This window comes from Gordionus sp. m RMFG-2023, chromosome 3, assembly GCF_954871325.1.
Source record: "Gordionus sp. m RMFG-2023 chromosome 3, tfGorSpeb1-WG-v2, whole genome shotgun sequence".
Lineage (NCBI taxonomy): Eukaryota > Metazoa > Nematomorpha > Gordioida > Chordodea > Parachordodidae > Gordionus > Gordionus sp. m RMFG-2023.
This window is the reverse complement of record NC_088777.1, coordinates 12,580,557-12,594,452: the sequence shown is the minus strand read 5'-3', so window position 1 is coordinate 12,594,452 and position 13,896 is coordinate 12,580,557. Positions and strand designations below refer to the sequence as shown.

Below are 13,896 nucleotides of genomic sequence, written 5' to 3'. Positions count from 1 at the left end.
GGATGAGTGGATGGGAAAATATAAAGTTGCGAAATAATTGATGACATATTTTAAACAAATAAAATTAGTTATATTTAAATTTAAACTGTGTTTTTTAAATTACCCCTTTCTTACACCTAAAAAATCTAGTTTAAAAATTATTCCATACTGCAAAAAAAGCTCAATAAGCTCCTTTCAAAATATTCTTTCTATTCGTTCTTTTTTTCCTTTCTTTCGTTCGTTCTTACTTATTGATATTTTTAAAAAAAACTAATTTGATAAATGACAGTTAAAATTAACATTTTTTTTAAAAGAAAAGGTCAATTTTAAATGAAAAATTTTGCCTTCAAATTGAAATTAAAAATGTTAAAGAGTAAATTTAATCATTATTCTATACATGATTATAATATTTTTGCATATTTTAATACACTATAAATAGGTCAATTAATGAAAAAATTTTAAAGTTAATCAAAAATTTTACGCCTATATATATTTTTTTGATTATTGTATAAAACTAGGTTAATTTAAAATTTAAATTTTCATAAAATTATTAATAAATAATAGTGCTGTATACATTAAAAAAAGGAATTTGTTCGCGTTCGTTGTTCATTGGCAAAAGATCGAATAAATCCCGCCCAACATTAATTTGCAATAAAAAAGGAACGCGATATAACTCTATTTTAAAATGTTTAATGCGTTTTACTGGATCTGAGGATGGTATTGCATGTTTTATTCAATGACGTATATATATTATTAGATTGTCGATTCATTCATTATATACATTGAAAAGTGTCCATAAATAGGAGTTAGCGGTAACGCCATTCATTTTATAGTTTGCACGTCATTTAAATGGCATTAATATAATGATAATTAAAAACAATTAGTTGAAGTGCAAACCAAAAAATAGCGCCTTAGCTGACTCATATACATGGACACTTTTAATTAATGAATCGCCAATCTAGCAACATATATACAACATTGGTTTTATTTGATGAATAATTATTCTTGTAATTTATTTTTAAAAAAATTTCAATCATTGTTTTTCCACTAATTTTTCGTCAAAAATTAAGATAGGACTTTCACTTTTATATAAAATGCGATGGATAATTGACGATATATAACAATATTCTTTTTTAAAGAATTAAAAGTAAAATACTTACTGTTTTTTTTAAATTATTTTGTTTTCCTCTTAATGTTTACTAAAAAAAATAGTTTAAATTATCCATCAGCGCGCTTATAACTTTTCCGATTTCATCAAAATATCGTGCTATTTAAGTCCAATTCTGGACTTTATTTTCGCGAATAAAAATTTCGGACGGATCGGTGAAAATAAGTCTGAAGATGGTGATAATAATACAGACGTGTTTCATTATAAATATTTTAAATATATACGTACTTTACAAAAGTATTTTTCTTAAAAAAATATACCTCTAATATATATTTATTTTTCAGGCGAAAATTAAACCAAGGAGGATCAAAATATTAATTAAAACATCTCCTCACCCCCAATTATTTAACTTTCCTTTCTTATGTATAAATATTATCTATTGTTTTGCTTATTAATTTTTTCGTAAGTAATATTACAATTTATGCAATATTTTATGTAAATTCAATTTTTATAATTTAAAAATACTAGCATTCTATCGGTGGTCTTGTTAATTGGTGACCTCGTGTGTAATATTTAAGTATAGTGTAAATTTGAAATTTACTTGTTCTACTATGGAAGCTAGATGCCCCAAAGCCACCCCACATTCAAGATCTCTAGTTATAACAGCACTTCCTATCTTGATTACTACCCTCCTAGCCTTGGTCTTTAGCTGGGATCTTTCGGTGAAAGGCAACTTTGTGAGAAAGGGGGAAGTAGAGGAAGACGAAGAGGGATTTAGATCTTTGTTAATAGGGATCTCTTGAATATCGGGAGCCGGGTTCATGTTTGTTGTGCCAGCTTGAAAAGAATATATGATAGCACTCGTGGAAAAGTATCGATGATTAGCAAATTTTGAAGGTTTTAATGATTTGTAATGGTATCTTAATAGGTGATTCGTTTTACTTTGTAGACCCATTTTGCAACTATTCAAAAAATCCCAAAAATTATTAAATTTTTTGGGTGAGTGATTGATTGACATTGAGCTCAGTTTACGGCAGGATATAAATATGGAATTATATGGCATGATGGATTGAAAGAGGAAATGGTTATTGGAAATAGGTCCTGACTTTAAGGACAAGAATCTTTTCGTAGCTGTTTTATGCTTACGGGGTATTTTTGCGCGTTTTATTTCTTTAAATAAAAGAATATATTATTAATAATATGAAAGATTATAATGGTTCGACTTATTATTTATACTTATTTTTTGTATTTTTATTTGTTATAAGTATTTGGTAGCATTATTATTTTTCGTATTTTTTGCTTTTAAGGCTGTTAGGCCGAAGCTATACAATAAGTAGAACCAGGACACACCCATATAACTAATATTTTTTTAAAGGATTAATTAATTGATATCATTATTGTTTCATCTCCATTTTTATAATTTTACAGGAGATGCGATTAAATTTTATGTACAAAAATATTGTTATTTGGATTTCAAAAAACTATTTATGAAAATATTTTTTTTAATTTATAAATAAATATAAATGTATTTTATATACCAAATGCAATAATAAAAATGGATAAAATTTATTAGAGATCTCTAATTAAGATAATATTTATTTTTTTAATATGAAATGAGAACAGATCTTTTGTTATAATTTTTAATTAGAAAAAAAAACACTTTAAAAATTTATAAGCAACCCCTCTTTTGTGAATTGGTTTGCGTCAATATTTAGTGCCTTATTAATTCTTTAATGTTAATCAATTTCGTCGCAACGGAATTAAGAACCAAAAACAAACTGTGATATCACGTCTTAAGCATAAAGTTGGCCAAACATCAGGGAGCATTATTTCGGAAATTCGTGTCACTAATTAGTGTGTATTTCACATTTCTTAAATGCTCCAAGCCGTTTGGTGGATAGTTAAGAAAAACAATTTTGGCAAAATAAATAAAAATCGCCAAGATTGGCATCATGTTAGAAGGAAAATTATAGAAGTAATTAACAATATGTAATGCATTATTACTCACTAGTAGTGTTGTTAAAAAGCCCGATTTAGGTCGATTTTTTAAAATGGCCCAACTAAGATTTTAGCCAAAATAAATAAAATCGCCAATATTGGCATCATACTAGAAGGAAAATTATAAAAGTAATGAACAATATGTAATGTATTATTAGTACTCACTCACTAGTTCATCGATCGGTTTTTTCAGCCAATAGATAAAAACTAGTAATAAGCGAAATAAAAATTATGGCACGTCTTAGGTACAATTTCAATCTTAAATATCGATTTTAACGTCTCAATACATGTTTCTCTTTCCCCGATTCAAGATATTTTTGAATCTTATGATTCTATGATCATCATACATGTTATTTTTACTTTTCAGTTTGTATAATAAATATAAAGTAATTTAAATCTCATTAAACAAGATAGAACGAAGATTCAGAAGGACAAAAGCAATTAAATGAATAAAATATCTAAAATAAGTTTTACTATTATTATCATTATAAAAAATCCTATCATTTTTTAAAATAAGAGACTTGATGTGGTTGTAGCTTTGTTACTTTTATATTTAAAAGCGGCATAAAAAGGTATTCAAAAAACTTGTGGAATATATCTTAACATTTGTTGAAATAGGAATAAATTAAGTTTCTTCATAATAAAGTGACAAAGTAGATTTTTCAAAAAGGAATATGACAATTAGACAAGTTTTTTGCAAAATAATTTAAAATTTATTTAAAAAAATATTTAAATAATCAAATATTTTATTTATAAATTAAAATCATAAAAATAGTTGTTTTTATATTTTAAGCATTTAATTATCAATTTAGTAAATGAAAATGGGAATTTTTCATGGGGGGGGGGGGGGTTACGCCACTGATACCTTGATTAATTCAATATAAATTAGATTAACAATCATGACTGAAAATTTATCAAAATTTAAAATAAAAATGAAGGAATTTGGTTAAAAACTTGGCTTAATATTTATAAAATTTAAAAAATAAATAAAAGTAATTTTATAATAAAATAAAATATTGTTTTTCCCATATTTTTTAAGAAAAATTTTTAAGTAAAGAGTAACATTTTATATTACCATTACTCAAAAAAAAATGCAAGGTAACAAATGGCATCCTTTTCCTTCAAAAAATGTAACGTTGCTGCTTTTAGACGTTATTTACATAGCTATAGAAAATTAATAATGTTTAATGCTATACATCATTACCTTTTTTCTCAAAAAAAATATTATAGTTTACAATAAAAGGTTAAAAATGATGCCTAATAAGTATTCAAAATAGGAATGACAAAATTGTTTAACTTCCGTGATATGATAACTGTGGTTTCAACATTAATTAGATATTTCAATTATTATAATTGTTGTGGTTTAATATAAAAAATTAAGTTAAAATTTTAAAATGAATTCCAGTTTCAAATTTTAAAAGAGGGGTTCCAGTTCCTACCTTAGCATATATAAAATCCTAAATCAGCCATTTGTCCATAATAGTAGATGATATGAATTATTTTTTTTATCAATAGTTGTTGTTAAACCAAAAAATAGAATCAAAAATTTACCAAGTAGAAGAAATAGGATGTATACTAAGAAAAGAGAATTTTTGTGGGTTTTCTTGAAGGAGATTTTAAGACTATGTTAACTTTAATCATATAATTTTTAATCATTATATTTTTATTCTAATTAAACTTTATTGCCTAATAATAATAAATATAATGTATCATAAAAAGGTTTTTTGAACAATCATTATCTAATATTTTTATTTATTAAATCATTTTATAAATATTAAATAAATTAAAGTATTTTATAGTAAATCTTGCTTTAAAAATTGTTTGGAAGTTCCAATTGATTTAGGGTAGTATATTAAAGTTTGGATCTTTAATTATGGGCAGAAAAAACTTGAGGCAATTATAATATATTGTAAGGTAGCAAGTTTGTTTAGTTTTAAAATAATGTTCTATAAAATTTTTAATAAAATAGCAAAAATCATAGCTAATAAAATTTGAAAAAGTAATAATATGAAACAAAAATCCAATTTAAAACTTGTTATATTGATTAATAAATTTACATATTTATCTTTTTAAATATAGTTCATATTTTAAATAATAATTTGGTAAAAATTATAATATTAAATGTTTTATTAATCAAAATAAATATAAAATCATATTTATTTGATTAATTATGGCTTTGGAAAATGGCTAGAAACTATATATTTCAAATTTGTTACAAACGTTTTAACGAAAAACCTTATTAAAAATGATTATAAAGGTAATGTAATAGTTACATTAGTCTTTAAATAAAAATGTGCATACTTTATTTATAACTAATATGCACTAAGTTTTATTTTATTTTGTATTTAAAGGGTTTATAAATTATATTATCAAACATGTATTTTTTACACTAACCAAAGTCTCATTTTAATAGGTGAGCCAATTGACATGTTGCATCATATATTTTTAAAAATGAGAAAGCATATGATAAATAGTAGTTTATTAAATCGTTAAAGAATTTATAATTGACATAGGGTCAATATTATTATAAAACAAATTATATAACTCATCAAATTGGTTTAGGAATGTTTAAAATTATAATTATTTTTTAAATGTTGTTTTTGTAAATTAATATTTTATAGATAGGGTATTAATATTTAAAATGAAAAATTTATCTTATTTAAATCTTAAAATTTTAAACACGTTACAAAAAAATAAATAAAGGAATCATATATTCCAATATCAAAGCACTATTATCTATTTATCAATCAAACCTTTAATGATTATAATATCATATCAAATCAACCTCATTTTGGTTATTTTTGTATTATGTTTAATATCCTTATAAAATAATAATAATAAAAGAAAGATATATGCATATATATATGGTGAATTCCATATCAAATCAACCAAAAAAAGTCGATTCTCAACCCGACCCGCTTCAATTTTTCTTAAATTTTGCATAATGGTAGTATATACTATAACTAAGAAAAAAATGAAATTTTACCTCCCAAAAAGGTTTACCCGCTAAGATATGGGCGTTTAAAGCGCGGAAAAATGGTACATTTTTGACAAAAAGTGCCTCATTTATTTTCAAATATCTCAAGAAATAATTAAGTTAGAAAAATAATTTAAATTTTATTATGTAGCTTAATAATAGTTCTTTAATATGACATAAAAATAAATATGATATAAATTTGATGAATGTCCAAAACCGGATGTATAAAACCGGAAATGGCCATAGAAAAAAAAAGGTATTTTTTTTTTCGAAATTTTTTTTCTGTAGATAGATATAACACTGCTTTATATTTGTGCCAAATCCTAGCCTGGGATGAAAAAGGGTCTAGGAGTTATGACTCTTTATATGGCTTAAATTGATCAAAAATATCTTCATATAATGAATACTTATGAAATAATGTTTTTTTAAAAATTCTGTCTAAATGATAGGCCCTAACTTTTTTTTATTTTTAATTGTTAACATATTGTGACTAAAATTACTTGACAAAATAATTCTAAACCAATTTATAACTTGGAAAATTAAAACAGCTTACAAACAATAATGATCATTATATTATCCTCCAATAAACGATTATAAACATTGTATTGCACAAAGTCTTTGCAATCCTGCCCAGCCTGGATGTTACTTCAATAAATGTAAATTTTGTCCTGGATCATCCCAAATAAAAGAAAGACTTATTATATTATTTGATACGAATTCAATAGATTATATATCATTTTAACAATGGTTGGCAGTTGATAGAACTACGCTCGAAACGCTGACAAAATCAGCTGATGAATTTCTAGATTATTTAATTGAGAAATTAGACAATTTGATTCCACATTCATTTATCAATCATTATTTCAAAACAATTTAAAATCTAATTTAAATGTTGGCGAATACTTAGTTATTGCCGACTTTTCGGAAAATTATGCATTTATAGTGCAAGACCATGCACAGGGATTTCATTGGACAAATAATCAGTCCACTATTCACCCTTTTATCATTTATTATCGTCAGGACAACATTATAAAACATATAAGTTTAGTGGTGTTATCAGATTGTTTAAAGCACAATGCCTGTGCCTTTTATTTATTTCAAACTAAAATGATCTTATTTTTAAAAGAAAGATTTGATACATTGACCAAAATTTATTATTTTTCTGATGGGGCCGTAACCCAATATAAAAATAAAAAAAATTTCATAAATCTCTATAATCATGAATGTGATTTTGGTATAAAGGCCGAGTGGCATTTTTTTGCTACAGCTCATGGAAAAAGTCCGTGCGACAGTTTAGGAGGTATTACAAAACGGTTAGCCTAGTTTGCAACGGCCATATCAAAACCATATTTTGACACCAATGGATTTATTCGACTTTGCAACAAATAATATACATGGAGTAAATTACATTTTTGTAAGCAATAATGAATACAATAATATGGAAAATCATCTAGAAAGCAGATTTTTGAGAGCAAAAAGAATTCCGGGAACACAAAAATACCATGCTTATATTCCCCTTGACGAAAATAAAATTAAAGTCAAAATTTATTCCAATTCTTTAGATAATTTAATATATGATATATTGTAAACATAATTATGAATTATTATATTATATGTAATTATGCATTTCAGAAAAATAAAGTTATAAATTGGTTTAGAATTATTTTGTCAAGTAATTTTAGTCACAATATGTTAACAATTAAAAATAAAAAAAAGTTAGGGCCTATCATTTAGACAGAATTTTTAAAAAAACATTATTTCATAAGTATTCATTATATGAAGATATTTTTGATCAATTTAAGCCATATAAAGAGTCATAACTCCTAGACCCTTTTTCATCCCAGGCTAGGATTTGGCACAAATATAAAGCAGTGTTATATCTATCTACAGAAAAAAAATTTCGAAAAAAAAAAATACCTTTTTTTTCTATGGCCATTTCCGGTTTTATACATCCGGTTTTGGACATTCATCAAATTTATATCATATTTATTTTTATGTCATATTAAAGAACTATTATTAAGCTACATAATAAAATTTAAATTATTTTTCTAACTTAATTATTTCTTGAGATATTTGAAAATAAATGAGGCACTTTTTGTCAAAAATGTACCATTTTTCCGCGCTTTAAACGCCCATATCTTAGCGGGTAAACCTTTTTGGGAGGTAAAATTTCATTTTTTTCTTAGTTATAGTATATACTACCAGTATGCAAAATTTAAAAAAAATTGAAAGGGGTCGGGTTGAAACCTTGGTTGATTTGATATGGAATTCACCATATATATATAATATTTTTAAAATAATTATTTGATTTTATAAAATAATTATTTGATTTTATAAAATAATTTAGAGTTTATTAAATATTTATATAATATATTTAAATTAAATAAATATTTGGTAGTAAGTTAAATGTTTAGATTAATATGGTGATGCTATTATTAGACAAAACATTTACTTAAATAGATTATATAAAGGATTAAAATATAAATAAAACGCCATAAATGATAAACGAATATTACCTCCATCTACCAATACATTTCAACCGAATATATTTCGACATTTTGCACTTATTTACAAAATGCCGAAATATTACTGTGATTATTGTGATACATTTTTGACTCATGATTCAGTATTATTTCAATATTAAATCATTTAAAATAATTTTAATTATAGCCTTCTGTTAGAAAAACACACTGTAATGGGAGAAAACATAAAGAAAATGTTCGACTTTATTATCAAACATGGATGGAAGAACAGGCTCAGAAGTTAATAGATTCAACAAGTTTGATAATTAAAAATTTTTTCTTCTTATTCTAATAATATATTCGTTATTTTAACCAATATATAATAATTTAATCACATTTCATCAATATTTATCTTAAAATTCAATCAAACATAATAACAAAAATCTTAAATTAATTATACCTTTCGATATTTATAATAGCTGCTGCCTACAAAGCAGGCAAATTAACGACGCCTTTGCCTCCATTTATGCTAGGAATGATGGGCCTTCCTCCAATGCCACCTGGTATGATGCCTCCACCTCCTGGAGCTTTAGGCCTACCTCCACCTTTAGGGGGCATGCATCCACCTCCAATGGGTGGAATGATTCAACATATGCCACCAGTATATATTTTTCCTTTTAACTGCTTTTAATTTTTAAATAATTTACTATTTTTACATATCTTATTTTTTTGCATTTATAATTGCTTGGGATTGGAGAATTATATCTAAACTTCATTTATTTGAATCAGTGGTATCACTTGCTTGGACCAATTATAGTTCTTTGAAAGCTTTTCTTGTTAATTTAGGGCTGCTTGAAAAGATTTAAAAATTGATTTAGGACCTAAATTATAAAATACCTTGCAAATTTTTTTTTATTTGATATATATTAATTTAATGTCATATGATAAAACCTATATGATATTAAAATCAATATATATATTTTTTTTTCTTATAATATAATTAATTATATAATAATTTAATGTAAAACAGGGATTTCCAAATTCAATGCCTCCGATGCATATGATGCCTCCAGGTTAATTTTATTTTATGTGAAACTTTTAATTATGCAAGATGAGCATCCTTCCAAAAAGAAGAGTAAATTAGTAGATTGGAAAAGGATTTTTAATAATTATGAGCCTTATATCCAAAATTTAAGTTCAAAATGTTTCTTTTGAATAAATAATTTTTTATCTTTTGCCTTTTATTGTTTTGATATTCTTTTATTATAAAAAATCACCATTTTTTTTATGAAACATATCTTTATAGTCATTTTCTTTGTATAATATATGCTTATATTTTTCTAAGACAAAATAATGGAGATTTTATTAATAATGATTTATAAAAAAAATTTTTATAGTTTAGTATAAGAGTAAGAGAATATAAGTTTTGATCATTTACTATGTTTTCTTAATAAGCACACATTATAGAGTTAAATATTTTCCAATCTATCACTGATTCATCCTATATATTTAGTTTTTGATTATAAAATTATACTCCTGGTGACTTCAAATGGAGTCCCTACAACTAATTTATCTTCATATTACAATTAGCCTTTTTTTCTCTAGAAAAATTGATTTATGATAATAGGCTTCTATTTACCAACCATACCTGTCTAATTTCATTAGAATTATTATATAATTCTTATCAAGATTTTATTCTCTTAAAAAACTATCCAATATTGTATTAAAAAATTAAACATTAATGTAGATTATGATTGCAATATAATTCATGAATTGCTTTCCTAGTCTTCCAAAGAAAGTTTTATCACTATAAAACTATATTGTTGAGTAAATTATTATTTTATAAATACAGTCTAACCAACATATAACATGTTTTTCAGTGGGCTAGTAATTTAGATTAGTAATTTTCAAGATCGACCCCCCTCTGGTGTCTGAATTTTTTTTGATTTGGAGTGGGTCTATTTTTTAAAATAATTTTGGTTTATGCTAAGAGAAAAATTTTTTTAATTTAGAGCTGAGCCTAATGGTATTTAGGGCCAGTGCAAATCTCTAATCTAAATCACCACATTAAAGCAGACAAATTTGGAAACTAGAACATTTTTTAAAATTTCAGACCATTTCTTATTTTATTTAGGCCTGATGAAGATCTCTAATCTAAATCACCATCTGGAAGTAGACAAATTTGGAAATTATAACCAACATTTTTAGTAAACAGACAGATTTTTAACACCAATACCCAATCTCAAATTGTTTAATTCATTTTAGAGGATTTATTTAGGGCTTTCTGGAATTTTTTTCCATGAAAGCAATAAATGATGTCATATTAATTTATCAACGAAACAACCATATTTTGGTAACATTTTCAGAGATCACCTTCCCCAGCAAGCTATCTTAATTATCTGCAAGAAAAAACTTTTTCAAAGCTGATGATTTAATGAGCAAATCGCTTTTCCAGCTAGATTATTTCTAACCCTGGATTCTTATATAAAAAAATTGGACACTAGAATATGAACAATTATTAATTTTAAAAACAATTTATATAAATATTGTAATATATTTTGGATATTATAATTATTATGGTCAAAGTGATTTAATAACAAATCCTTTTTTCTTATCAAATTTTATAATGAAAGTAATAGAATTTTTTTATAAATTATGAATATATAAATAATCATAATGTATATTACGAATTCAAAAAAGTATTTGGTTCTTCCCAGGCCTTTGAGCATCCTGCCTAAAGTAGAGCTTCTATGGGGTAAAGTAGAGGACTGTTAATTATTTTTAAATAAGATTGTCTATTATTTCTTCTTCAATATCTATCAGCTCATACACAGTATAATTACTTATTCAATTAATAAGCCTGTGGATATATTAAGAAAATTATATTAATAAATATTTATTTTTCAGAAGATTATAAGTAGTAATTTTATATTTTGAGAAATATACTTTTTTTAAATTAAAGTTGATATAATGATTAAATTGAAATATCCCATCTTTTAGAAGATAGGACATGTCTGAAAGACAATATCGTGATCACTTTACACTTAATATCTTGAAATAATAATTTACTCAACAATATTGTTCACAAAATGTTTTACAAAATCATTAAAAATTGGTATCAAGTTGGTGAAAAATTTTGGCCCATCTGGAATTTTATTCAAAAGGTCAATATCGGTACCAATTGATAATTTAGATATTAATATAATATTAGTCCCACCAGGTTCATATCAAAATTATCTTTAAATATTAGTAGTTTTAGGAAAAATAAATACAAATTAAATAATTTTTCATAGGCATGCTTATTTATTCTCCGATTTCTCTATAAAATTTTTATCTAATGTAGATTACTTTCTCTTTTATTTATAATAAATATAAGGTATGGGACTTAGGCCTATGATGGGACAAAATGATGAGAATTCCAATGTTCTGCCACCCGGACTTAATATGATGCAAAATTCTATGTAATTAGTTTTTGTAAAAAAAATCATATACAATCTGTATATTATCAATTATTTTTAATTAGTTTTGGTATATATATTTATATTCATTGTACTATGATTTTGTATAATAAAAATGGCGTTGATAAATAATTTCGGCAAAAATGAAATATATAATTTTTTAATAATATTATATAAAGCCTATTGCAAGTTGGCCGAAGTTGATCTCTGGTGTCAAAAAAAATCAGGCTCTGTTATAGTTAATGACACATAATACTTGGCTAGATTGACGATTTATTCATTAAAATACAATTTTTAAGGTTAGTTGAATATAAATTAAAAGTCTGTAAATAGCAATTCAAGCCCAACCCTTTTGGAATGTTGCTTGACCTAACCTGTCTAAATTTGTACCTGGCCTCGTTCTAATTATCCCTCCCCCTTACCCAATTTTTTATAATCCAGAATTATGACGAATAATGATGAAAATTTAGGTTTTATGATTTTCTTATAGCAATAAACACAAAATGTAAAAAAAAGGAAAAACATCTCTACTTTTGTATACCCAGCCCGTTGATTTTTTTCATATTGTAATTAAAGGCATTGCCTGATAGATAAAATATAAGTTTAACATTTTTTGAAGGATGTAGCACGCTCTTTATATTTCTTTCTTTTTATCAAAATTATTATTAAACACTATTTTAAATAAACATTAACCCTGCTCTATAACTGACGACCCTTCAATAACATAACCTTTAAAAAATCTTCCCACATTCTAATCCCTCCCTCCAGGAATCCAAACAATAACCATTTGCTGCACATGATATTATCTATCTTTCCTAACGTATCTGTTATAAATAGTTTTATTATTTTTTTGTATGAGTCATGAAATATTTTTTTTGTTTGAAATTTTATTTTTAATATTTTTTTTTAGTTTCGCGCAGTCATCTTGAACGTCATTATATAAATATTTTTAATATTTATTATGGAAAAAAAAAAAAAATAATAATTTAATATTTATAAAAAAAAAATAATCTTATATAAACTAAAAAAAAAGTGGAAATTCATTTTTATTATTAATCAATTATATTTTTTTTATATATTTATTGTTTTAAAGAAAAATAAAACCAATATATTCAAAAAAAAAAGGGTAAAAAAAAATATACTGTTAAGTTAAACGTTTCTGTACAGTGAAATTTTGAAATTGGTGCCGTGTTTATACAAAGCAACCTGGTTAGTGCGGTTGTCGTAATATCATATAGTGGTATTTGAGTCTTCGAGTGGAAAATATCATATAGTGGTATTTGAGTCTTGAAGTGAAGTGTACATCGTCTTCATCTACATCTACGGTAAAATATCATATAGTGGTATTTGAGTCTTCGAGTGGAAAATATCATATAGTGGTATTTGAGTCTTGAAGTGAATTGTACATCGTCTTCATCTACATCTACGGTAAAATATCATATAGTGGTATTTGAGTCTTCGAGTGGAAAATATCATATAGTGGTATTTGAGTCTTGAAGTGAATTGTACATCGTCTTCATCTACATCTACGGTAAAATATCATATAGTGGTATTTGAGTCTTCGAGTGAAAAATATCATATAGTGGTATTTGAGTCTTGAAGTGAATTGTACATCGTCTTCATAATCGACATCAGCTGTCCATTTATTTTTTTTTCTTCTTCTTTTCTCTTCTCTCTCAAAATAAAAAAAAAAGTCTTATCGTACGGAAGTGCTGTCCGAATTTTACGAGTTGTAAATCTGTTACACAAAATTTGCCCAAATTTTTGTCGTATCTTTAGACTTATTAACTGTAGATGTACATGTGTATTATTGGGTTGTTTACACTATTAATAATATCATATCTATTAACATTACAAATAACAAAAATTTTTATTTTGAAATTAATTATAAATTTTTTATAAGGTCGAAATGAA

At 24.8% G+C, this 13,896-nt stretch overlaps 2 protein-coding genes across 2 annotated transcripts in view; one reads left to right on the top strand and one right to left on the bottom strand.

Moving 5' to 3' along the window:
* LOC135925983 (delta-1-pyrroline-5-carboxylate synthase-like) overlaps positions 1-5,569 on the bottom strand; it is a 29,863-nt gene extending 24,294 nt beyond the window's left edge. Inside the window, exons 1-2 of the mRNA XM_065461603.1 lie at positions 5,480-5,569; positions 1,689-2,257 (exon numbers count right to left, since the gene is read on the bottom strand). Coding sequence (XP_065317675.1) covers positions 1,689-2,150 — 462 coding nt within the window. The 5' untranslated portion in view covers positions 2,151-2,257; positions 5,480-5,569. The remainder of the gene's footprint in view (positions 1-1,688; positions 2,258-5,479) is intronic.
* A 3,039-nt stretch (positions 5,570-8,608) lies between these two features.
* LOC135926518 (U1 small nuclear ribonucleoprotein C-like) lies at positions 8,609-12,102 on the top strand. Its single transcript, XM_065462424.1, has 5 exons — positions 8,609-8,688; positions 8,733-8,841; positions 9,004-9,185; positions 9,555-9,597; positions 11,901-12,102. Exons 1-5 carry the CDS (start codon positions 8,638-8,640, stop codon positions 11,987-11,989), a joined length of 474 nt encoding a protein of 157 aa, XP_065318496.1. The 5' UTR covers positions 8,609-8,637; the 3' UTR covers positions 11,990-12,102.
* The last annotated feature ends 1,794 nt before the right edge of the window (positions 12,103-13,896 follow it).

Bases quoted from the DNA above. Each gene is read 5' to 3' on its own strand.
- LOC135926518 (XM_065462424.1), top strand. From the start codon at position 8,638: ATGCCGAAATATTACTGTGATTATTGTGATACATTTTTGACTCATGAT. The intron at 8,689-8,732 runs GTATTATTTCAA...TTTTAATTATAG, and splicing joins CATTTTTGACTCATGATTCA to CCTTCTGTTAGAAAAACACA. The intron at 9,186-9,554 runs GTATATATTTTT...AATGTAAAACAG, and splicing joins TGATTCAACATATGCCACCA to GGATTTCCAAATTCAATGCC.